Genomic DNA, 25,823 nt, shown 5'->3' on the forward strand with positions numbered 1-25,823 from the left:
GAGACTGCCTCACAGAAAGATGAACAGTTTGGCCAACCTTTGAGCTTCAGGTGTGACTTTGCAGGGCACCTTTGGTGCATGTTTGGAGACAACTCACTGCTTTCACCATACGCATATGTGTGCATGTGTGTGTGTATGTGTGAGTGTTCAAATGCTTATGCATATGTATGTGCATCTGGTGGGGTATTTTCTTCATATGTCCTCTACCTTAGTTCTTGAGATAGGGTCTCTCACTCAACCTGGAGCCCTCCAGTTCAGCTAGCCTGGCTGGCAGTGAGCTCCAGGGATCTTCCTGTCTCTGCCTTCCCAGCACTGGAGACTTACAGGCACATGTCACCACACCCAGCTTTTCACATGGATGCTTCGATCTCGACTCTGAACTGCCGTCAGGCTCTCCCTGGCCTGCACTGGTCCTGCCATTCTAGCTTCTGTCTGAAGCGGCTGTGCGATGGCCATCACCACTGCCCTGGTGTCTTGTGAGGGGCAGCAGAATGAATGTAGTGAGTTGGCCACCCCCTGCAAGCCTTCCTTCTGTTTGGGGTCCTAGGGAACAAGAAAACTGTAGACACTGAGTGGTTTCTTGATGAGGAGACATGGAGGAGCCTGGGGGAGGGGAAGCAGTCCTCTCTGGCTGGGCTCTTGGTGTCCCAGAGACCGTAATGGGGTCCTACCTCTGTGGAGTTGACCTTGGCTCTGTTAGGCTCTTCTGACACTGTCTCTCTTTGGGTAATGGCTGGTGACTGACTCTCTGCTTTGCAGGGCTGTTGAGGTCAAAGCGAGGAAGGCTTCCTTCTTGGCACTTTTCCCAGAAGTGTTCATTGTATAGCGCTGAGGTCCCTTATGGGCTAGAGGTTCCCTATCACTGCCAGAGTCCTTCTCACACAGACCCAGGCCTGGGAAGTAGCTCTGTGGGGATGGATACCAGGCACAGAGCTGTTTGTTTGCATTTGTCCCAGCGTGGTGTGTGCTGTGCGCTGTCAGGGCAGAGCCGAGTAGATAATTGACTGGCCAGCAGAGCCACGCACTCTGTCTTCATCAGCTCACAGCTTAATGGGGACATTATTCACATGGGCTTGTGGCTGTTTAATTATGGGTGGTGCTGTGAGAGCTGGTGTCTGGAGATAGGGTTCCTGGGACAAGCATCTGGGTGCAAGAGGACCATGCTTGGTGCCGTGACTGAGTGTCTAGAGAACTGGTGTGGCCCTGGCGAGTGTCAGGATCTTCATCCTGTGAGTGATGTGGAGCCATTAGGCATTTTAAAGCAGAAAAACGACATGATCTGATTTGTAGCATCAGGCATTGCTGGCTGCCTAGGCCAGGCAGAGGAACTTGGCAAGGCCAGGCAGCCGTGCCCTGGCCAAGTGCTGGGAAGCATTCATCGTGAGGTTCAGCCAAGCTGGAGAGGCTGCTCCTGGGTGGACACATTAAACACCTCCCACTGATGCTCCACAACATCTCTTCTGTGATAAAGACCCTTGTACTCAGGGTGGGTGGTTTAGTGGACCTGGAGGCGTATTCCGTTCAGACTCTGGGTCCCTGAAGCCAAAGACAGCAGTCATGGCGGCCTTCATTTGCATCTGACTGGGAGGTGCTGGCAAGAGGTGCTGTCTCTAGGGCTAGGGAGGTGAGGTGAAGCGCTTGCTGGCCTACAGTCACTGCCTTACAGCGTCCTTAGGCCATACAAGGCAGGTAGCCCTGTGTACCCAGCTCCATGTCAGCTAGTGGGCAGAGGGCTTGATTTGGGTGTGGGCAAGTGTCAAAGGTCTCGGAGTTGGCCAGCTGCGTGGTGCCCAACACAGCCCCACTCTTCTCATACCACAGGCACTGTGTTGCCTTCCGGCCTCTCCTCCCCATGGCTTCTCACGTGGTCGGCGGGAGTGTGGACCAGTGTGTCAGGTTTGTGGTGGGGAGGGGCGGGTACACTTCAAGTTTGATGATTTTTAAACTTTAAAAAGGGGCTTTGCTGTTAACATCTTCCTCACTAAGATCAAAGCCTCCTGTCCACATGTCTCCCTAGGAGAACACAGCTGTGAATGAGGTGCCTTTGTAGCTGGTAAGAACCAGGTCAGTGCGTTTGGAGGGCTTGCAGCCCACTCGGCTCTGCTGGCACTTCTGCTTTCCAGCAGAGGGAAACTGAGGGTGTCAGGTGGCTCCCATGGGCTTGGAGCACGCGTGGCAGAGAGTCCGGAGAAGCAGGGCCTCTGTGCAGTGAACTCAAGTGGAGCCCACGCTCCAGGACACTTCTCAAGGGCAGACGGCTCAGGTTGGCCCAAGCATGCAGGTATTTTGCTTACCTGCCTAGCTCCTTCCGTTCTTGAGCTTGGGTCTCCTGAGTCCTGTCCCTATGCCTGTAGACAGGGGTGGTCTTCTGCCACCGCTCATCCTTTGCATTCTATTGATGTGATAAACATCAGGACCACAAAGCAGCTTGGGGAGGAAAGAGTCTATTTGGTTTATATGTCCCAATCATATCACACTCCATCACTGAGGGAATCCAGGACAGGAATTCAAGGCAGGAACCCAGAGACAGGAACTGAAGCAGAGACCATGAGGGAACACTGCTTACTGGCCTGCTCCTCATGGCTTGCTTCTCTTGTACCTTCCAGCACTTCCTGCTCAGGGGTGGCACTGCCCATATCACAGATCAGAAAAATGCTCCACAGACTTGCCCACAGGCTGGTCTGATGGAGGCGGTTCCTCCACTGAGACTCCCTCTTCCCAGATGACTCCAGCTTGTCTCAAATTGACATAAATAAACAAATAAACAAGACATTTTAAAAAGAAATCCCAACATAGTCCTTCTTTGTTGGCACTAGCATGCTGAGTCCTATTTACCCTGTTTTCCAACCTTTCACCTATGTCAGACATTGTATCATTGTGCCTCAGTTTCCCACAGTGCCACAATAGGGTCAGTGTACTTGTCACTGTTACCTTGAGCAAGGGAACTGTGCTATGTGTGGCATCTTGTTTTGCTGGAATACCACACTGGGACCTATTGTGCTGCCTTCTGGCTCAAGGGTACTCAGAGCGGCAGTCCCCTTCCACAGAGGAGCTAGGTCTTCAGACCCCTGTTGCCACCCAGTTCCCCTGGGAAGGGACACTGGCAGTGTGGACTCTGAAGTCTCACCTTCCTCCAGCTGGGCAAGGGTGGGGCCCTTATTGAGGCTGCCCTCTTGGAATAAGAGCCCTGCTCTCCTTTTGATCCCTCTCCTGAGCCTGAAGTGCCTTGCCTACTGGTCCTTCGTGCAGCTTCTGACGAGGACCACATCTGAAGTGGTTAACTCCGAGGAGGACAGATGACATGAGAGCCCTGCCTCGGGCCAGCCCGCTCTTCACTCAAGACCATGGCTGCAAACACAGCCAGCTAGCAGATGCAGAGGACCGGGCAGGGTAGCTGCTGCTACCCAGGACAGTGTGAAGATGAGGGGTGGTCTACAGCTGTGTGTATTTGCACAGAGCTATTGGCTACACCTAAGGGGCACAGGGCTGGGGAGATGCTCCATGGTAAAGAGCTTGCTACAGCAGCATGAGGAGCTGAGTTTGATCCCCAGGACCCATGTTGGTTTGTTTTTTAAAGTCAGGTATTGTGGCTTATGTAATCCTATCCCTGAGAAGGTGGAGACAGGAGCAGTCCTGGGACTCACTGGTCAGCCCATCTGGCTCGTGAGCTCCAGGTTCAGTGAGAGATCAGATCTCAGAAGTTAAGATAGAGAGGGGTAGACGAAGACACCCGTTGTTGACCTCTGGCCTCCAAAGGCGTGCACACATAGTCACAAAAGTTGCAACGATGCCTGTGTATGTGAATTGCACCCACCTGTGGCATTGCATGCTCTTTCCATGAAGCCAGACTGGCAGCCCCAGTGCAAAGCTAAGTGGTGGCAGCTGAGGACCTCTCGCCTGGAACAAATCTGGGCTCGTTACTTTCCACTGTCGGGAAAGCTCTGACAAATCCTAAAATGTCTTCGGCTTTAGCAGCTGGGTAGACTGTGGGCTTGCATGTCTGGGCCAGAACCTGTTAGTCACACTCCACAGCCTCTCCTTTCCCAGCCGTGCTCGCTGCCTGCTGGGCCCCAGCCTGAGCAGGCATTCCCAGGCTCTGGGGGGCCGAGGGTTACCGTGCCTATTTGCCTTTCTCAGGGAAAGCAGGAACTCTGTGACTGCTACCCAGTGTGCTCTGGCTGGGTCACCCTCTCTAGAAGAAGGCTCAACAAGTTGCACGAGACCTTTTGCTTGGTCATTGTGTCTGGACCATTTCACTGGGGTGCTCATGGCAAGCATCTTCTGGTCTCTTTTTGTGGCCTCATGTGTCTTTGGAGACTCAGACCTAAAGGGTGTAGTCCTGACAGCTCCTGGGAGCTGAGTAGGGGACAGCAGTCTCTGCTAACAATGAGTTGATGTCCTTCCTCACCTGATATCCTGTCCTCAGTCCAAAGACCTCTTCCTTTCAGGAGACTGAGGCCAACCTGTAGTCCAGCAGATGTGGCATCATGGGCATAAGAAACAGGTAGGCGAGGGGGAGCTGGTTATAAAAGAGGTCTTCAGTATCCAGCTCGGGTCACTGGGTGGCCCCTCTCCTCCTGGGTCCTCTTCCTATACCTGCAGACCTATATATACATGGCAGACTTAGGGGGCAGAGGTGGAGGCAAGTGGTCATAGCAGTAGACATTAACCGAATCACCTAAAACTAGGCCATGAAAAGGAAGAAGCAGCCTAATTGTAGCTGATCTTCTGACTGCCTATTGAGGTGGCCAGTGACAGGAAAGGATCATGTACCCACCAGCACCCACCTCTGCCCCAGCAGAGGAAAGCAGCAACAGCGTGAGCAAGCTGGATGGTGAGCAAGCTCTGCCCAGTGGAGGCTGGTGTCAGCTGGACCTGTGGGGAGCCACGCCCACAGCCACCAGTGTCAGGGCTCTTCTATGCCATTATGGTGTGTGTAGGGCCTTCCTCTGATCTCGATCCATGCTACTGCCTGTGCTAAAGGGCAGAACACAGGGATGCAGGAAGTGGATCAGTTAGAACTGGGTGATGGATGGATGGTACACTCCTCCCTGTGGTTGGTAGGATGAGCAGACATGGAACAGTCACCACCGTTCATCAGAGTCCAGTCTGTTGGTGGAACTCCTTGTTCCCATGCCCTTAGAATGCACCAGGAAGGTTCCCCATTATTAGCTATGTCTTCGGTCGTAAAACAAACCCTCACAAAACCTTAGGAATCAGGTACCAGAGAGATGGCCCAGTGAGTAACAGCTATGTCATGGTAGCAGGTGACACATGCAGTGATCCTACAGAAACACAAGGACCTGAGTTCAAATTCCTAGCACCCAGGTAAATAGTTAGGCATCATTGCCTGCCAGAAACTCTGGTGGCATAAGACAAGAGGATCACTGGGGCTTGCTAGCCACCAGCCTAGCTTGGGGTTCAGTGAGAGACCCTGTCTAAAGAGAATAGGTGGAGAATGATAGAGTAGGACACCTGATGTCCTCCTCTGGCTTGCACATACATTGCTTGGGTGCTCACCTGGGCATATACACATGCACACACACAACCGCACAGAGACAGACAGACAGACACATCTAAGGTGCATAGAGAGTATGCCGTCTAGCTACACCCACCTCAAACTAGACATCAGTAACAGAATGCAAGAGGAAAAGCTGTACCCATGTGGAAATTAACAGCATGCTTCTAACTGCCTGCGGATCCGACAGGAAGAGGAACAAGTAAACGCTGATGAAAACACTCTCATCAGATCAGATCCGCGGAGAGAAGAGGACCCGCGGCACCCAGCGTTCCAGCTGACAGAGCAGAGGCCCTGGCTCCGCCACCAGGAGGACATGGCGAGCAAAGGAGCCCAGGATGAGGAGGAAGAAGGAGGTAATGAACTTGAAAAAAGAAACACAATTGAGAAAAATGCTGAAGCAAAAGGCTGTTTTTCTGGGGCAAAAATCCATAAAATTGACAAAGTGCCAACGAAAGTGACACGTACATGGAGAAACAAATGAACGGTATCAGGAATGACACGGGGACACTGCTGTATAGAGAGCCTGTGGCCATTGAAGGGTATTACAGAAACACCAGCTTCCCACCAGCCCGTCCAGTCACACCCCTCAGAACCAAAAGCTAAACCCAGCCTGGGAAAGTGGAGGTAGAAGAGTCGGAGTTTGGAGTCATTCTGGGCTATAGAAAGAGTTAAGACCAGCCTGAGCTACATGAGACCTGTCTCCAAAGGAGCCAACAAAACAAACCCCTGAACCAAGATGTAGAATCCGGTTGACAAACACTTTAAATGTGAAATCATATGTATAATGCTCCAGGAAAGATGGCTCCAGGCCTAGAAGGTTGGCCTTGGGGACCCTGCTCACCAGCTGAAGCCCATGGGCACCAGGTTGACTCATCAGTCCTCTGGAAGATGGAGTGTATCTACAAAGCACAGCCAAAGGGAGCGTGGAGCTGCTGGGATGGGGCTGTCATGGTAGCCAGTGACACATGCAGTGACACTCCAGAAATAACTCATTCCGAGAGCTGAGCGAACAGGAAGAAGCTGTGACTTGCATTTCTTTAAGTGCACAAAGTTTCTGGAAGACCTTCTACCCTGTCCCAGCTCAACCTCCTTCCTCCCCCATCCTGCTTCTGGAACCCTCTGGCAGGGCTCTGTATGGCAGGAGCTTGTGTGGGGTCAGTCACAGTCAGGGATCCAGCTGTAGAGGTCACTGCCCCCCCCCCCCAATCTGCTCCCAACTTCTAAGGTGTTTGTGATGCTGTCCCTTTTAATGTCTGTCGTCAGGCTTCAGAGAAGCAAGGCTGCCCTTATTCAGTGACAGTCTGAGAGACTGCTCCTAAGTGTCGTGTTCACACCGCCATATTTAGCAGTCTCTGTGCTTGTTTGTATATGGGGTTCTGTTGTTTCTGCTTCTTTCCCAAGATGAAGGTTTGCGGTATAGCTTAGGCTAGCCTTGAACTCTTACTCTTTTACCTTGGCCTCCCATGTGCCCAGATGAAAGGCGTGTACCACCATGCCCAGCTCGTATGTTTTTTAACGAAACACATACAAACCAAAACAGAAGAACTAAAGGAACAACAAAAAAGCGAATATGCCGTTTATACTATCAACTTACTGCTTGCTCTTCATGTTGTGTGTGAGCTCCCTGTGTGTCCTCGGGCCTTCTGCAGTCGTCTGTTCTGGAACCGAGAGCCTGCTCCCTCGTGTGTGTGCGCTCCTGAATGTGCTGGTGCACTTGTATGAGTGGGGCCGCTGTGGGCACAGCGTGTGTATGGACAGGTGTGTATGCTTGTCTGTGTGGCAGCTAGAGGACCAACCTCAGTTATCATTCCTATAAGCTATCCACCCTGGTGTTTTGGATCCTGCTCTGGAACTCACCCAACAGGCTAGGGGAGTGGGCCAGAGAGCTCAGGGAAACTTGTTTCCACCCAGCTTGGTTTTTCATGGATTCTGGGGATTAAACCCAAGTCCTCCTGCCTTTGAGGCCAGCACTTTATCTTTCTGTGCTATAGAGGCTCCTTTGGGTGGCTGTGAGCAGGTGGTGAACATGGTCATTTAACCAATTCATCAGATCCTTGTTCACACACTTTAGACTGTGGTCTGCTCTGGGCTAGCATGCCCAGTTGGGTGGACTCTGCCTGTCATCTCTTAGCACTGGCCCCCTGCACTCAGCACAGCACTCTTGGGGCATCTCATTCAAGGAACATTCCACCCTCCATGGCTGTGAGTCTGGAGGCAGGAGATGCATCTTCCCAGCTGGCTGTTCCTTTCTGTGTTTTGCCCCATTAATCTCACCTGTCTCTGAACATACGTGTCTTCGTGTTTATAAAGATTACATTTTCTCATTTTGTAAGTTACGTGTATATGTGTGTATTTGCATGAGTATGTGCACGTGAGTGCAGGTACCTGTGGAGTCAAGAAGAGGGCACTGGATCCCCTGGAACTACAGGTACAGACAGTTGTCAGCCAACCTGTGTGGGTATTGGTAACTGAACTTGGTTCCTCTGTAAGAGCAGCCAGTGTTTGTAACTGCTGAGCCATCTCTCCAGCCCCAAGTGTCTATATCCACAGGGGTTTTCATTCTTTTTTGCGGGGGGGGGGAGTACGGGGGACGGGATGGACAGTGCTCTGCAGGTCTTAGAGAACTTAGGGGATCATCCCACTCTGTGTAAATTTATTTTCAAATGTTTTGTTTTCTCAGATGCTATGACAGATGGAGTGTGCAACAGAGTTCTCACATGTTGATTTTTACAGTGCTGCTTTGCTGGGTCTGTGTATCAACAGACCATCAACAGGGCATCTGTGAATAGAGCCGTTTACTGCCTTTACAGCTTAGAAGCTTTTATTTCATTGTCTTGTCTAATTGCTTTGTCAGTTTGGTTAGAGCAGGCATTGTCCCAGTTAAAAGAGATTACTTTATTACATTGATAGAGTGTGTGTGTGTGGGAATGCCTTGGTGACATGTGGAGGTCGGAGGATAACTTTTGGGAATATGTTCTCTCCTTCCACCATGTGCTGGAACTCAGGTCGTCAGGCTTGATGGCAAGTCCTTAACCCACTGAGCCACCTCACAGGCCTCGTGCTGAGGAAATCATGCAGCTGTCCTTCTCCCCGTTCCCCCACCCCCGCCCCAAGACCGCCATGTCCTGTTGAGGCTGCTGCTGCCCCCCCCCCTCCCCCCGTGATGGAGGGATTTCCTGTCTCAGCAGCATGGAGGAGGGGCTTCCTGCCCTTGCTCATTGAAGGGTCACATAGCATGTTTTTAGGTGTTGAGATGCCTTGTGTTCCTGTGTTGTTTTCAAACCCCCTTGCCACAGCGTGGAAAGCTTCCAGTGAACAGCTTATAGTAGGTTAGGTGTTTCCACATCTGTCCCCCAGGTTTACTGGTCTCAGTTCTATTTGTTTCTTTTAAAAAATAATTTCAGTTTTTATTTCATATTTTTAAAATTTCATTTTAATTTTAGGTTTTACGGTTTAAACCCAGGACCTCACACGTTAGGCAAGCACTCTGCCCCATCTACCTTCTCCGCCCTCTTTCTGTGACTGCGTTTTACATTTTGAGACTAGTCCTTGAACTTACCTGTGGCCCAGGAAAGCCTTGAACCCTTGATCCTGCTGCCTCAGTCTCCACATAGCTAGGTTGGCAGGCCTACCCCACCAGGCCCTGCTTGGCCTAGGTCTTCTGGAGGAATCTGCCTTCATTCGGTGTCTGCCTGCTGCTGGTCTCAGAGAGTGAAGAAGGGCCTCCTTCTCCTCCCTTTCTCTGCAGAGTTGGGGAAGAGTGTGTAATCCCTTGAGCATTTACTGTGTTCACTGGCCTGGCCCTCTTGGTTGGGAGGCCTTGACCTCTGATTTGACCCCTATGTTAAGTGAAGGTTTATCTGCTTCTCAGGGTCATCTTGGAAAGTGGCATCAGTGGGGGTCTGCCGGCGTCATATGTGTCCCTTTGTCCCTAGCATCGCTTTGCAACCTTTATCCTGTGAAGTCAGTGCGTCTGTCCTCTGGAATCCTCCCATTTCATAGTGAGCTCTTCTCCCTGGTTGGTTTTGCTTGCCACGTGAAGGCTTGTTGCTGGGGCCCTTTTCAAACCATGGGCTTCTGGTGCTGGGCTTTTTCTCTGTGCTTTCACACAACCTAATCCTCATTGTCTTTACCCGCTGCCAGCTTCCAGCTCAGGCTGCTCTCCGTTTTCTGGTTGGTTTGTTTTTTGTTTGTTTGTTTGTGTGTGTGTGTGTGTGTGTGTGTGTGTGTGTGTGTGTGTGTGTGTGTGTTTTAGGGTTTTTGTGTGTGTGTGTGGAAGGGGGGCCCCACTGTGAGACTTTAATGTGACATCTTCCTTGTGTTTGGAAACCTCAGTCCTTTCTTGGTGTTTGTCTCTGGAGTTTCCTAATCTCTCTGTGAGTTCTTTTCTGACCCAGGAGTTGCTTCAGATAGGAGTTTCTTAAAATTTTGTTTTTATAGGTGGGGGGGGAGGGTGCGGGTGAGACAGGCCAGCCTCAGGTGTCCATCCTCACAGAGCCTAACACCTGCCCTTTGAGGCAGCATCTCTCACTGGAGCTCACCAGTTTGGTTAGGCAGGCTTGCTGCCGAGCCCCAGAGATCCTCTAATCTAGTGGTTTTCAACCTTTAACATGGTTCCTCATGCTGTGGTGACCCCCAACCTTAAAATTATTTTCATTGCTACTTCATAACTGTAATTTTGCTACTATTATGAATCATAATGTAAGGATCTGTGTTTTCTGATGGTCTTAAGTGACACCTATGAAAGGGGTCATGACCCACAGGTTGAGAACCACTGCTCTAGTCCCTGCCTCCCCAACACTGGGATTACAAGTGTGATCACCATGCCCAGCTTTTCATGTAGGTGCTGAGGACTAGAACTCAAGCTTTCAAAGCAAGCACTTAGCCCCAGAGCCAGCTCCCCAACAAAAGCATATTGTTGAATTGCCTCCTACTTAAGGTTTTTTTAGCTTTCCCTCTGCCATTGGTCTCGATCTTCATTTATGGCATGCATTCTATTAAATGAATATCTTAACTTACTAAAACTTGTTCTGTGGCCATGCATTAGGTCTGTTCTGGCGTGTTCTGTGTACTATTCCAGGCCAGCCAGGGCTACACAGTGAGATCTATCTCATAAAACTGGCCTTGAATTCCTGCCCCCCCCCCTCCATTTCCTGAAGGCTGGATCACAGGTGTGTACCCATCATGCTCATCCTTTATTCTTGAGGTAGAAGCCTTGGTTATTGACTTGAGATACTTCTTTTTCATAAGAACACTGGATCTTACACATTTTTCTTCGAGCTTGGCTTTCTTAGATATACTGGGTCTAGTTCAACATAGTTTCTGATTTCCTCAACTTTCTTTGAACAGTGCATTTAGTGTGTTGTTACATTTCCAGGTGGCCAGAGCTTTGCCCTTGGCTTGCTTTGGTTGTCTGCTACAGTTCTTAAGTGGTCTATGGACAGTTTGTTTCCTTTTCAGGCCCCTGGATGATACAGATTTCAGAACTTGCTCCATCGTTATTGGGTGGCATGGTTGGTGTGTTGTGTATTCAGCTGGATCTAGGGGTTGATGGCTTGTCTACAACCCCCATGTCCCCATTCCCCTCCCTGCCACATTAGGACTCTTGCCTTTTTATCATTCTGAAGACTCCTGAAGTCATTTTTCCATATCTCAGTTTCCTCTCCAGCCTGTGGTCACCCTCCAGGGTGGACCAAGAGGCCTGCGATTTCTTACCTGCTTCTAGCCAAGCTGCAGGGTCAGCCAAGACCCACTGGCTTGAGCTCTTGTGCCTGAACAAGTGCTACCCCCTGCTCCCCACCCTGCACCCTTGGAATCAGCACCATGGCCATGACCTTCCATCTGAGTCGACTGTAGCGGCACCTGATTATGTCATGATCTCCCTGCAGGTTGAAGGTGGAAGAGCTGGAGGGTGAGAGGAGTCGCCTGGAGCAGGAAAAGCAGGCACTGGAGATGCAGATGGAGAGGCTTACCCTACAGGTGGGTAATGGGATGGCCAGAGAGATGTGCCCTGCTCAGTCTCTACTCACTCCAGCTCCCATGAATGAAACCCTGGACTTCCTCCTGCACATCCGCCCTTACCTGGCTGAGAGCTCCTCCTGGGTCCTGCATGGACCTGTGCCACCCATCAGGATCATTGTCCAGGGCCCTCCTCATGCCCTTGGTCTCTCTGCTTCTCAGCACTGACCCCAGCTTCTGTTCTCTCTGGTGCTGTCTCCCATCACTCCCATTTTCCTGTGGCCATGACCTTCACTGCTGTCTGCACCGGACTGTTTCTTTTCTTTTTAGTTTTCTTCCTCCTGATCACACTGCTCATGGCAAGAAGCCCACAGGTTAGAGATTGCCCGGCTTCTAGACAGGCCATTGATTTTTACCTTGGCACCTATTAGAGGCAATCAAATTGTGTCCCCATTACCAATCTTGGTGATGGGAGAGGTGACAACTTTGATGAAGTGAGGTGTTCTGAACCTTGGCTGTACTCATGCCCAGCCCTAGGACCTGTCATCCTGTTCCCTTCTAATTGGGCCACTGTCCTGGGCCGAGGGCTGCTGGAGGGTGAATCAAGGCTACCTGGCTGCAGAATTGTGTCAGGATGGGGTGATAAATGGCTTTCAGTGCAGCTAGCTGGGACTTCAGGGACAGCACAACCAGAGGAAGTGTTCTGTGGCCCATGTGGGTGAGACAAGAGTGGAATGGCCACAAGTGTGTGTCCTGACACTGGTCAGATCTGGAGATCAGACCCTTGCTGGGGTCAGGTGCTATTGGACCATGCCCACACCTGCTCTGTGCTTCTGTGTTCAACAGTGCAAGTAGGCAGGTACCAAGTGCATACATGAACCATACCCACAGCGTGGCGGAGAGCAGTATAGCAGGCTGAGTCCTGGGCCCTGAAGAGCGATGTCCGTGTCATGATATCATAGCCAGGAACCCAGGGCTGATGTACCCAGTTGTCACAGAGGTCTGAGGTGGCAGATAGGCAGCTGTGGCTTCAGCCCTCACAGTGGTAGAAATTTCTAGACACCCCACAGCTACCACCACCTCTGTAGAATGTGCTTATACTCCAGGAAGGGGGCTTTCCAGAGCCAGACACGGGGGAAGGGGTTACTTAGACTGTCCTGTGGGGCCTGACTCTCCTGTGTGGGCTTTCCACACTTGCTCTTGGGCCAGGGTCGCTCGCTGTCCTCCAGCCTTGCTTCCGCTCTCAGAGCAAGAGGTTATAGCAGGACACCCCGACTCCTGCTGCGTCCAAAACCATCTTCTCCTTCTAGCAGTACAGGGTCTCAGCTGGACTTCACAGATGGGCATGTATCAGGAAGACCAGGTGATGGCCAGAAAGCTGGCTCGACATCCCCATCCTATGCCACTCACACTGAAGTTCTTTCCAGGCAAGTGTCATCTGTTTTATTAGTAAAGACAAATCCATTTACTCAAGCTTTTTGATCCTGGGAGTTAGGCTGAGCTTCACATTCTCCTCTGCACACCAGCCTATCTGTCCCCTCTATGTCCCCCACACCCTCATCAGACCAGCTTGTGGGTGGGCCAGCCTGGCAGTTGTCTGTGTCTTGGATAATTAAGTCTCCTTCCCAGGCCACTGGCCTCAGCTCAAGGGCCCCATGCTGACTCCTTCAGACAGGGTCTGCTCTGTGTATCCCAGTGGGTGTCATATCTGGGCAGGGAAGGTTTTTCCACCTAGGGCTGAACTGGTCCTACAAGGTGGCATTAGTCACCTATGGTAAGGGACAGTTCCCATCCAGCCTGAACATCAAAGTGGGTTTCTCATCTGTTCTCCTTTCAGTGTGGGCAGGAAAGCTTGTCTGAGCAGCCTGTATGCAACAGTGGATGGCAGGGTGGTAGCAGGTCCTTCTGAACACATGGGGATGGAGGCTGTGACATACCACACTGGTCCTTGGTTTGGCTCGGGAGTGGCCCAGGAGGAGTTTCCTGAGTCAGAAGGTGACCGGGACATGTGGGAAGAGGAGCCCCCCCCCAACACACACACACACACACACACACACACACACACACACACACACACCAGCAACAAGCCCTTGTTAGATGCTCAGCAAGTACTCTGTCACTTTCTCATCAAGGCCAAAGACCTTGTTCCCATTATATGTTGGTCCTGAACCTGGGCCCCTTGGGCACCAGGGAAGAAACATGCATCCTGGGGCTTCTCCTGGTGGCCTGGCCATAGCTCTTGATGATAGGAGACCCAGGCTCCTCTATGCTGCTCTAACGGGGCTTCTTAGGCCTGGAACCTCGAAGTGCTTGGCCAGCCTTCAGCTGCTTCCTCAAGCCTTCCCCGTGTGTTCAGTATGCAGGCGGCCCCTGCTCTCTCGCTCTCCTCCTCACTCCTTCCCTCCAGAAGAGTGGCTTCTTCAAGTTGGCGCTTCAAGGAAGATTGATTAAAATCAGCTGCGGTTCATCTTAATTGGGAACATATGCTCGGAGAGGGAGCTCAACTAGTTAGAAGTTTTTGTAATTAGTTCACAGCTGGTTGGCGAGGAAGCAAAACTCCAGTGACCACTTAGAGCTGGGTGTGTGGGCGTGCTTGGGGCTCAGTGGACGGGTCATCACAGTGGCTACATGCGCACTGGCCAAGTTGACGCCATCCTTCCTGGGTCTCCTGAGTCACTGGCTGTTTGTGCATTGACCAGGGTGACCTGCACGGATTGCTAGTGCAGCTGGGGGGTGGTAAAGGGGTGCTAGGGTCTACTTGTCAAATGAGATCTCTCACCAGCTGGCTGGGCGGATAGCAAACTTAGGCCTCACAGACGGCCCTGTCAAACTTCAGGGAGGCTAGACCCAGTGGTGCAGACCTGTGGGCTCAGCACCGAGGAGGCTGAGCGAGTAGGCTTTTAAGTTTCAGACCTGTGTGGAAAGGGGGAAAATCTGCAAGGAGGCCTCACTTAGAAATGGGGAAACTGAGGCTGGCACAGAGGCAGATACAAGATCCAAAGTCTCTATCCCCTAGGCTCCTTGTGTATCCCCAAAAAGCAGGGACTGCTTTATCACTGAGGCCCAAGCTCCTCACAACATCCCCACCAGGGCCTCCTCATGTGTGCTAGGTCAGGATATTGTGTGGGGTCACCAAGGAGAGGCCTCGCAGGGTCTCTGACCACCCTGAGGCACAGAGGAGCCTGTCCACAAGAACTGCCTGGGCCCTGGCCTCCCCGCAGGGCGGATGACAAGTGAGGTTCCTTCCATATGGAACACTCATTGCTCCCCAGCCCTGGCACTTGGTCATGCCTCCTGGGTCCTCCATCATAGGCAGTAAGGACAGGCCTCTGTGGAACCTGGTCCTTGACGATTTCCCTAGCGTTTTTTCTGTGAGCATTTTCAAGTTAAAGAAGTTGAAAGAATTTTACAGTGAATGCCCACTTACCCACCACCTACATCCTGCCAGGAACGGCACACTTGTGGCTGTATGACATCCCTACCCATCCCTCCGCCATCCATCAGTCCATTTTATTCTTTTGATGCATTTGAAACTAAATTGCAGACATCTGTACACTTCCTCTAAGCACTCGAGCATGCATGTAATTAAGCGAATTCATCTCTGGAATCTGACGCCCCGGCCCCCGCCGTCCCACAGTATCGCCTCATCATGGAGCTGAGCTCCTCCCTCTACCATGAGGCTGTGCCAGTGGACCCCAGAGCCAGGCCTCTGAGCTGACCATCCTTCCAGCTCAACCTGGCACATTCCTCCCACAGTCGGGGAGCCGAGGGGGGGCTGGGCTGGTGTCCGTGCCACCTTATAGTCCTCCTAAAGCGCCTCTCAGAACAGCCCAGACGGCTGCCCAGTGACATTTAAAATCAGTATATCTTTTTTGGAAATGGAGTGGGCAGAAAATTGCTGGGTTTCCTGGGAGCGGAAAGCTTTCTGCGCCTGCAGACGTCCCTGCTCCTGTCTGCGTCACAGGCAGCAGTGCGGTTAGGGTGCCCAACCTCACCTCTTCCTGTGCCCACACCTGCCTCATATCCACCTTCCCCTGCAGCAGTCTGAGATCTGCCGAATGTGTGACCCTCTGCCTTGCTGCTGCCTCACTGGCTCCTGTCAGTAGCACGCATCCAGAGCCCCTGGCCCAAGTCAAGGACAGCACCTTCCCAAGCCCTCACCCCTCCCACCTCACCTCCATCCTTCCAGGATTGATCCCTGGCTGCTGACCCAGGCCTCTGGCTTCTTGGTGGCTCGCTGCACACACTTCTGCAGTGTCAGGGTGTCACGTACTGTGAGACACCCATGTCAGGCAAGGCCCTTAGATACTCTGTGGAGGAACCAGCCTTGTCTGGATTCATGATTTCCAGACTGTGCCAGCACCAATCTCTCTTGGCTCCCAGCCGCAGCCTGAGTGCCGAGTAACACTGAGGAAGTGGTGTCCATGCTCCCTACGCAAAGGCCATGGAAGGCCATAGAGCAAGAAGTGGCATAGAGCAGCATTCAGACATCAGGGCAGAGACCTGGGTCTCCTCTAGGAGCATCTCAGACAATCTCCGCCTGCCAGTCCACATCAGCCTGTTCTTTCCTAAGGACCTGGAGTGTCTTTGAGGCCCATGGGGCACTGCACCTCTAGACTGCCATGCAGTGTTGCCCAGGCTGCAGAGTCCAAGTCAGATTCCCCTCTTGCCACTGTCCGGAACCCATTTGCCCTGCCTAGCCCAGCCATGGCTAGCACTCCCATCCTGCTCAGGCTAGCCATGGCCAGCACCCTCCCCTCCAGGTATCCACAGAGACTCCGATGTTGCAGTGTTTGACCCCGACCCCTGCCCAGGACTTTTGTGCAGCTCCCTGTGGCCAGTGGCTATACCTCTTCTGCAGACTGGGAATCTTGACTAGAATTGTGAGAATAGGGTGAACTTAGAGACGTAGCACTGGCTACAGGCCTGCTCTTGTCTCTTAGGTGGGGAACTCCTTGTATCCCTCTGAAACAGATCTTGTCTTATGCCTTGCTGTGAACACTGTTCATGTATGATCACTGCTTCTGTGTGGCAGCTTCCTGTGGACCTTTCCTACTTTCACTGTTTTTTCCCCTTTTTTTCTTTCCTTTATTTTTTTCTTTGCAGTGTTCAGATTGTACCCAGGGGCCTTGGGTATGCTAGGTAAGTGCATAGAGTCACACCCCAGCCCCTCACTGGAGGATTCAAGGCAGGCACAGTACATTGAGCTACATGCCCAGCCTTTTTTTTCTTTTTTATTGTGAGACAGGGTCTCACTACGTTACCCAGGTTGGCCTGAAGACCCACTCTGTAGTCCAGGCAGGCCTTGACTTTGGATCTTCTAGTCTCAGCCCCCATGTAGCTGGTATACCATGCCTGTACCTCACACCCTACCATGCCTTAGTATCTTGCATGAGACAAGAATATGTCCTTCCTGACTCTTCCTTGTGCCAAGGCTGGGAGCTGGTCTTGAACAGAGATGAGCTCAGTGTCTCTCCTGGCATGGCCTCCAAGGCCTGCCTTGCTGAATGTCTATGTAAAGTAAGATGCTCAGTGAAAGGACAGAGAACGCAGACCCACAGAGGTGAGTGCAGGCTGCTCATGTTTATTAACGCTGGAGACTAAAAACAGCCAGCTTGCTGATGGGCATTAGTGTGGTGAATTTCCATAGGCGCTGATTTCTTTTGATTGTCTATGAGCGACTGATGCACCCTTCATACTAAGCCCCTCCTCCTCCTCTTAATGTCACCTCTTGCAGAGCTTAGTCCCTTGGGCCTACAGGCCCTCAGGCACCAGCTGGTTCTCCTCCTTGGAGCACTGAACTTGCTGGAACCTTCTGCCTTCCCATGCATCCAGGGTCCTCACACTCCACTACCCTAGCTTGGACCCTTGGACCCCCAGCTACTGGCTGACAGCCTGGCTCGAAATAAGCAGTCTGGTCAGGAGACAGGTTATCTGACAGGCTCACATGTGCCCGATGGTCCCTTCTTGCAGCAGTTTTGTGCCTTTCTAGCTTATGCCCATTGGCAACTTTACCTGCAGCCTGCTCAGCACCACACATGACCCAGAAAGCAGGCTGCTTGATGATTATCTTCCTCTCTTGATGCATCTAAGGTTTTGTTGATCTCACTCTAAGATGGCAAGGCACCTTTATCTCCTTGGGGTCCTCATGACGGATTTAGATGAGGAAGTTAGGAACCCAGTGTCCATTTTCTTTTGGCTATGCCGGAGATGGAACCCAAGGCCATGTGCGTGATACGGAAACTACTGCTGAGCCACACCCCCATCTCCTCACTGGGGGATTCTAGCTCCACTTCTGTGCCACACCCCCATCCCTTCACTAGGGGATTCTAGTCAAGTGCTTTCTCACTGAGCCACACCCCAGCTCCCAGTACTATAGAAGGCATGCACTTAGACAAATCACTGTTCCTTGTGACTCATATTTTTAGGTGAACTGACGTTCTCTCACACACTGTGTATTGTCTTAATGGCATACTGGGACCAACATGGAGAGGTGAATGAATGGAGCAGCTGCCAAGGACAGGCCGATACATGCAAGAGCAGTGCTGTGCAGGGTGTGGTATAGTTGGCACTGCTTAGCATCCCTTTCACCATCTGTGCCCAAACAGATAGGCTAGGTTGGTCCAGGTGGCTGGCCCTGCTCATGGTGACAGCCTTAGGGTCACCTGTCCACCTGAAGCACTCTCTTGTCATAGAGTATGGTGCTGACAGGGATAAGACTCTGGTTCCTAGGGGAAATGTCTTGAGGGGCTTCATGGTGCTTGCTGTGGATGCCGTGGCCATTGAACGACCCCCCTTTGGAGCTAGATGTGTTGGCCCAAGCCTTTGGTCTCAGCAGTCAGGAAGCTGAAGCAGGAGGATAAGAAGTTCAAGGCCAGCGTAGGCATATAAAGAACCCTGTTTTAGGGAAACCAAAACAATCAAAGAGCACCTTGGTCTAACCATGACCTGTCAAGTCCAAAAGGATCAGAGGCATACTGGGAGGGACGCTCACACACTGGGCTCACATGGGCCACTCGTGTCCATGGGCAGAGAAGTAGATAAATGAGACCTGGTTCTTCTCTATCATGAACCTTATTTAACCCAGACTGAAATCCTGGTTGCTGCTGTAGTGTGAATACACCCTGAAGATATTCACTAAGAAAAATAAGCCTGTCTGTAAAACATCCATGCTGTCTGAATCCCTTGACTACCAGGTTCCTACAGATGTAAAGAAGGGAAGTGAGAACCAGGCTGGAGTGGGGGCAGGGAGTTAGTATTTAATGCCAGTTTCAGTTGGGGAAAACTAGGCATTTCTGGGTGGATGGCAGGGCAGTCGTGGTTGTACAACACGGGTGTGCTTAACAGACTGGGCTGTACACTGAGGCATGGATCTTAGGGGCTAGTGATATGGCTCAGCTCGTGCTCACTTAGCATGTGTGAAGCCTACCTTTGCACCCCAGCACCACATACACTGGACACGGTGCTGAGCACTTGTAACCCCAGCACTCGAGTTGTGGAGGCAGGAGGATGAGAAGTTCAGGGTCATCTTCCTGGCTTACATAGTGATGTCAAGGACGGCTGGGCAGCAGGAGACTGCCTTTAAAAGAGAGAGAGAGAGAGAGAGAGAGAGAGAGAGAGAGAGAGAGAGAGAGAGAGAGAGAGAGAGAGAATATATCAGCTTTGTCTGACAGAGACCCAGGAACAGGGATGGAAGCCCCTGGCATGCACATCAATATGCTAGGGATGGTAGCTCTCAGGCCCCACACTCAGACTCCTGCTCATCCCTCATTGACCCTTGACCATCATCTCATAATTGATCCTGCTACTGCTGGCCCATGCCCCTGCAGCTTCCTGCCAGCCCTTCCCAAGAACCGAGCATGGGGGCGGAGCAGCAGCCAGTTACTGTGCAGAGAGGAGCACATGGTAACCAAGGCTCCATGCTTTCCAGAGTTTCTTCTGGCTGGCCCAGCCTGGGGACACTGGGAATGACAGCCTAAGCAATGCCCAATAGACACAAGCTGGACCCTTCCCCTCCTCCAAGAACAGTCTGTATTTCATGCCTGTGTCCAGATTGTGCAGTTTTAGAAGCCCAGGTGACTGACTATCTTTGTCACTGTCAGTGAGGTGATTGCCATCTTTGTGTCATAAGGCTGAGACTGGGATCCTGAGGACTCTCCCAGCTTATAGCTGGTGGAGCTAGACCCAAAGTTGAGCTCATCTGGGTCCCTCGTGTTGACTGCTTAACCCTAAGCATTGCCTGTAATCAGCTACTGAGCCTCAGCCTTCCTCGACCTGCCTCTATCCCATTTCCCTGTTTGATTTGTTGAATGTGTTGGCCTTGCAAGCCAGATGCCGAGAGGAGAGGGGAGCTGGGGGACCACTCCTGACAACTCTCCGGCTTCTGCTGTTGCTAGCTATCCCTGAGCTTGTGTGTAGCCCCCATAGTTCCAAGGCCTCTGACTGTCCTGCCCTGTGGCGACTGGTCGTGTTCTGTGGCAAGCACACAGCACTCCGTATCCCCAAGTGGTCACTCTCTCCATGGTCCCAGGGCCTTAATTTGACTTTGCCAGCTCTGGGGTTCTTTTGGGTTCTGAGCCTATCTGAAGCAAACTGGATCAGACACAGCTTCTTACTGAGAGTAAGGATGAAAGAGGGAGCTGATGACCCACAGGTACCCCAGGTGACCAAGGGCTTTGGGACACAAGTCCCAGACCTGTGGCCATAAGTGTTCTGATGAGACTCTGCATGCTCCTTGTATTTACTGCTGACACCACTTGTGATGCCACTGGATGGACAAGGGCTGGTGGCCTTGCAAGGGCCTGGGTTTGCACCTGGTAGTTCCTGGTAGCTGCCTCAGTTTGGTAGGCATCCTTTAGTTCTTAGGGGTGTCTTGTGGAAACCTTGGGTTCATAGATAGTGTGTATGATCAGTGACTTTGAGGACCACTGAGAGGTAGCCACCTGGGCGTGTCCAACATGGGCCAGGGGCAGGCAGACAGGTGATTACATGTCTAATTAGTTACAGTTAGTTAACTAATGCTGATTAGTTACAATTAGCATTTTAGCTTTAGGGATGAGGATGGACAGGTGGACAGGCAGACAGACCTTAGGGGCTGCTTTGGGTACAGGGATGGGCTTGAAAAGCATTGGTTTGGTTGACCCCTTGGCTTTTGGCTTCCCTAGAAAGCTGTTGCAAAGAACATGCTCACATCTGCCCGCCCTCTTGTCCTTCCTAAGGGCTTGGAGCCACTCAGTGATACCCCAGCATAAGAACAACCTGACGCCTATGGAGGAGCAGGACTTGTCTTAGAACATGTGTATGTTTGGGACTGTGGGATCACTGTCTACTGGGACAGGTCTGGCCCTGCCATGAGGCCTAAGCAGAGCAGCTGAAGAGAGCTGACCCTAGGCATCCTGAAGTGGCCACTAGCCTTCCCTCCTTCCTGAGCTCTGTCTGAGTGCCTGACCCGGCCACTGGGTCTGTTCATGAGAAAGTCAGAGACACCCCCTGCCCCTCAGAGCTGCCCACTTAGGCATTGATGAATCGATGTTGCCCAAGGCTGGTGCTGGAGACCGGAAGTGCAGCCCTGGGCAGTCCGACATGGGCCTGGGAGAACCTGCCCCAAGGACTTCCTGTCCCAGCTGTACAAGGCCACCCCCCAAGTTCCCTCATGTTGTTGAGCAAGCTCACACAGCCCAGTGTCCAAGGGTGATACACAGAGGAGGCTGAGGTCTGGGGTGGGTGGCTCTCTAGGCTGTCCCTTGTAAGGGGATGGAGTTGCTAGCATGGAAGCCACCAGCCCTGCCTTGGCTAAGCAAGGCTTACCTGTAGTTCTCTAGGGCTATATCCTCAAGCCTAGGGGTCTGTGCTGTGTCAACACATTCTGTCCTGTTTTCTGATCTACCTTAGTTACCAGGAGCCAGGTACCCGAGGGTGTCATAAATCAGCCCTGACCTAGGCTGGCCCAAGCATTCCCTTAGTCCTTCCTGTTCCTGGAGCTGCTGAGGGCAGGTCGCAGGCTGGGTGGGGCAAGGGAGACCACACAGTGACCACCTGGGGGCCCTGTGGTCCGTACTTGGTACTTGTGGCCTCTGCTTCTTCCTCGACCCAGCTCTGCCCCCTGCTCCCAAACCCAGCAGTCCACCCGAAGCCTCGCTCTTGCTGTGGAGCTGCGGAGCTCAGCTGGGAGAGGTATTGATTTAGTTTTGAGTCGAGTGACTTATAAATATGCATGAGGATCGGCGGTTATTTAACTGTGCTTTTTAATTCTCCTCGCGTTGCTGCCTCTTTCCAGCAGGGTCTCTTGGTATGCGAGTCAGGCACCCAGTGGCAGGCGGCCTTGGCTCTCAACTTGCTGCCTGGACCTTCCCTAGGGCAGCTGGACCCAGAGGAGTGAGGCCAGGGGCAGCTGTCCTCCCATGGGGACATAGGAGATCTGGTTCCATTGTAGGGTCAGGGGCTAGGGGGTGCTTTCCTTTGGGCTCTATTTTTACAATTTCATCATGTTTTTATTTATTATTTATTTATTTTTATGTATCTGTTTATATGAATATGCATATACCATAGCACATGTGTGTAAGACAACCTGTGGGCATCACTTCTCTACTTCTATCATATGGGTCCCAGGGTAGGACTCACGTTGTCAGCATTAGTGACAAGTACCTTTCGCCATTACCTACTAAGCCATCTCGCTGGCTAGAAAGTTTTCTCTCTCTCTCCCTCTCTCTCCCTCTGTCTCTGTCTCTGTCTCTCTCTCTCTCTCTCTCTCTCTCTCTCTCTCTCTCTCTCGTGTGTGTGTGTGTGTGTGTGTGTGTGTGTGTGTGTGCGCGCGCGCGCATGTGCGTGCACCTGCCATGAACTTATATACCCCATATAGATACTTATAGGTGCCCATGTTGGATCCCCTGCAACTGGAGTTACAGGTAGTTGTGAGCAATCTGATGTGAGTATTGGGAATCAAATGTGGGTCCTCTACAAGAGCAGTTGGAACTCACTCTGTAGAACAGGCTGGCCTCGAACTCACAGAGCTCTGCCTGCCTCTGCCCCCCACCCCCCGAGTGCCGGGACTAAAGGTGTGCACCACCACTACCCAGCTGAAGAAAGGTTCTTAAAGACCACTAGTACTAGTGGAAATAGTTCAGTGGGTAGGACCCAAGTTCAAATCCCCAGCACCCATATAAAATGCCAGGCATAGCATATGCCTGTAACCTCAGCATTGGAGGGTGGAGACAAGTGGAGCCCAATAACTTACTAACTGGCTAAAATGGTGTGAGCTTTCATTCAACAAAAGATACTGTTTCAAGGAAATAAGACTAAGAGCAGTAAAGGAGCCCCACCGCTGCTGTGTCCAGCCCTAGCTTCCATGTGGCATGGGCCTACACATCCAACTGTATGTAGCACGCTTGCACACACCTATGTATACCACATACAAAAAAGAGCAAATCACCATGTTCCCCCACACAGAGGGAAACTGAGGCCCTGGTGGCTAAGAGGTCCTGTGGAAGGCCAGCCATACATTAGGGGAAGAGCATACTATATGAACAGAATCCACCAGACCCTGGCCCACCCAGCCATGTGGCTGCTGAAGGCTCTCTGGGTGGAGAGCAGTGGCTGGTCACTTGAGCTTACATGGACTTGAACAACAAATAGAAGGTCACAGAGTGGACAGGTAGTGAGAAGAGCCACTTGCCCTTCAGGAAGTCCACACCACACCCTGGAGGACCCTCTGCACAGACCTCCCAGTGACCACTAGCCATGGACCTGGCCAGGGGCCACAGAGTGTCCCTGGTGTTGCCACCTTCTCGCCTCACCCTCTGTCAGCTCCTGGGTGTCCACGGTCATTAGCAGAAAAACGTCAGCTCACTCGCTCGGCAAGCAGGATGTTTTTGTGTAGTCAGTGATTGCATCGTGGTATCAAAGGAAGGTTCCAGAATTTTCCTTTTGAGATTCTTGTCAGTGTCTCCACAGTTTCCTCAGCTGCGAATCAAACAAGGCAACAAATTTTAGCAGCAGATTACAGCCATTCTCCCCTTTCTTCCTCAAAGCTGTCAGCCTGCGGCAGACTCAGCGAAGTGCCTCACTCGCTCCCATCTGCCCGTCTCGCATGCCTCACCGGCCCCCTGGATGGTGCTTCTTCACATTGGTGCTGATGCCCCGGGGTCTGCAACAGGCAGCAGCTGTCCCTGGGGAGGGAGCAGAGCCAAACCAGTTCCAAGACAGGATCTGGTGCTGTGGGTACTTCTTCTCTTCCCGAGTGGTCTCTGTGTGTTGGCCATAGGTAGAGGGCACATGGCTGCCTGGCCCCTCAAGTGCTCAGACATGCCCAGGCACAGAAGCAGGCATGTTTGGTGATACCCTCTGGGCAGGTGGATTGGCACATTTTAGATGACACCGACCTGGTTCTCCGGCCTGTGACAGCCCCTCAGGGTTTACCCAGCCTCCTGTCTTTGTTAGGTAGCTCTTAGCTGGCCCCTCCCTGCGGCTAGGTGCATGGTGTGTCTGGTGACAGTAGCAGCACTCATCTCTCTCAGTAGTCTTGAGGCTACGCCAACCCTAACATGAATGATGACTCACACAGCTTCCCTCCTGCACCTTGTGACCCTCCACCTATGCCGCTTCACTTCCCTTCTCAGACCAAGATCTGAAACCCCTTCCCCTTAGCCCTGCCACATGACGGGCACAGAAGCCTAGGTGGGTGCTGGGTGCCAAGTGAGAGTGCACATGACTGCAGACCCAGCTGATGCCCCTGCCCCTGCCTCATCCATTTCTGTGATGTCTACAGATGGCTGCTGCTTCACCTGCAACCCTTGTGTCTCCAGGTGGTCGTGTAGGGAAGAGAGTTCTGAAATTGGGGTTGCTTCTGCCTGCAGCAGTGGCCCCACGTCTACTCAGGAGCAGAGATGTTGCATTGTCACTGAAGGGAGGCGGGGTCGTTTCTCTGGACCTCTTGGCCCTTTCTGCTTCAGTTGGTGATCTGATTTCTAAGCCTGTGAAATGCATTCTGGCCCGAGAAATGTTCCATTTGTTAAGCATTCATTCAGTAGACTCTGCCATACCAGACACATCAGTACCAGAGGCACGGGGAGGAACAAGGCAGACCTGTCCTCACGGAGCTGACCTCTGCTAGGGGACAGCTAATAAAACAGGTGTTAAGATGATGCAGTGTGTCAGAAGGTGCAGGTGCTGTGGAGAGGGGACGGCAGGGGTGGTGATGGGCTGTCACTTGTCGCTTGTCAGTTCATAGTGGGTACTTGTTTTGAGTAGGCACTGAGGCATCACTGCAGGCTTCATGCTCCACAGTGTGAGGTAGTGGCTTGTTCTGGCTCTCCATGGCAGGAAGGGTCTCAGGCTGGACAGACCCAGGAGATATCTCTCTCTCTCTCTCTCTCTCTCTCTCTCTCTCTCTCTCTCTCTCTCTCTCTCTCTCTCACACACACACACACACACACACACACACACACACACACACACACACACACACAATGTAGCGCTGACTCTCATGGAACTTACTATGTAGATCAGGTTGGCTTCAAACTCCTAGAGATCCCCCTGCCTCTGCCTCCTGAGTGCTGCGATAAAAGTATGCACCAGCACACCTGACTCTTCCCAGAGGTGTGTGGTGTCTTCTGTGTTGTATGCCCAGTATGGGGCTATGGGAGCTGTTCCAGGCCCCAGGTAGTCCTCCCCTCAGCTTGAGCTCCCCCAGCCCCAGCCTGTCAGCCTGTGTAGCATACAAACTAAGGTTTGAGTTATGGTTTTTAAAGTCTTTAAAAGGAAAAATCAAGACCATCTTAGGCCACATGAAAATCTCTGTTTGGGTGAGCGTGGTTTCCTTGGCACACGTGCTGCTCCTCCCTGCCAGTTCCCATGCCTGTAGTCTGTGGCTGCTTTCTCACTGGGCTACCCAGTGGGCACTGGACAGGCGGGCAGCTCTGAAGCTGGCTGGCTCCACAGGCAGTGTCAGGCTAGGCTCTGATTCCCTGCCCAGCTCCTAGTGCTTGGCCTGGGAAGGAAAGCCGAGTACTTGTCCAGCCCCAGGGCTGTCACAGCGGGTGTGGGTGATGGATTTCGCATGCTTGGTTATCTCCCCGACTGGTGAAATTGCACGGAATAACAGACTGTTGAAATCGCACGAGTAACAGTCCTTTCAACCCTGAAAGCCGGGGAATCAGCCTTCCAGGAGCCTCTTCATCCCCAGGGCTTTACAAGGTTCTTAGGGAAGCTCTGAAGAGTCTGCCAGTCCTGCTCCCCCCCCCCCCCGCTTCCTCCCTCCCTCCCTCCCTCCCTCCCTCCCTCCCTCCCTCTCCCCAGTTCTGGCTGGTAGGCTCCTCCTTCCCCTCCCTCTGGTGAGTGTACTCAGGAT

At 52.2% G+C, this 25,823-nt stretch overlaps 1 protein-coding gene across 1 annotated transcript in view; it reads left to right on the forward strand.

The window, feature by feature from the left end:
* Positions 1–25,823, forward strand: part of Mad1l1 (mitotic arrest deficient 1 like 1) — a 322,122-nt gene that overhangs the window by 216,379 nt on the left and 79,920 nt on the right. Inside the window, exon 15 of the mRNA XM_059249350.1 lies at positions 11,410–11,500. Coding sequence (XP_059105333.1) covers positions 11,410–11,500 — 91 coding nt within the window. The remainder of the gene's footprint in view (positions 1–11,409; positions 11,501–25,823) is intronic.

This window comes from Peromyscus eremicus, chromosome 23 (genome assembly GCF_949786415.1).
Source record: "Peromyscus eremicus chromosome 23, PerEre_H2_v1, whole genome shotgun sequence".
NCBI lineage: Eukaryota > Metazoa > Chordata > Mammalia > Rodentia > Cricetidae > Peromyscus > Peromyscus eremicus.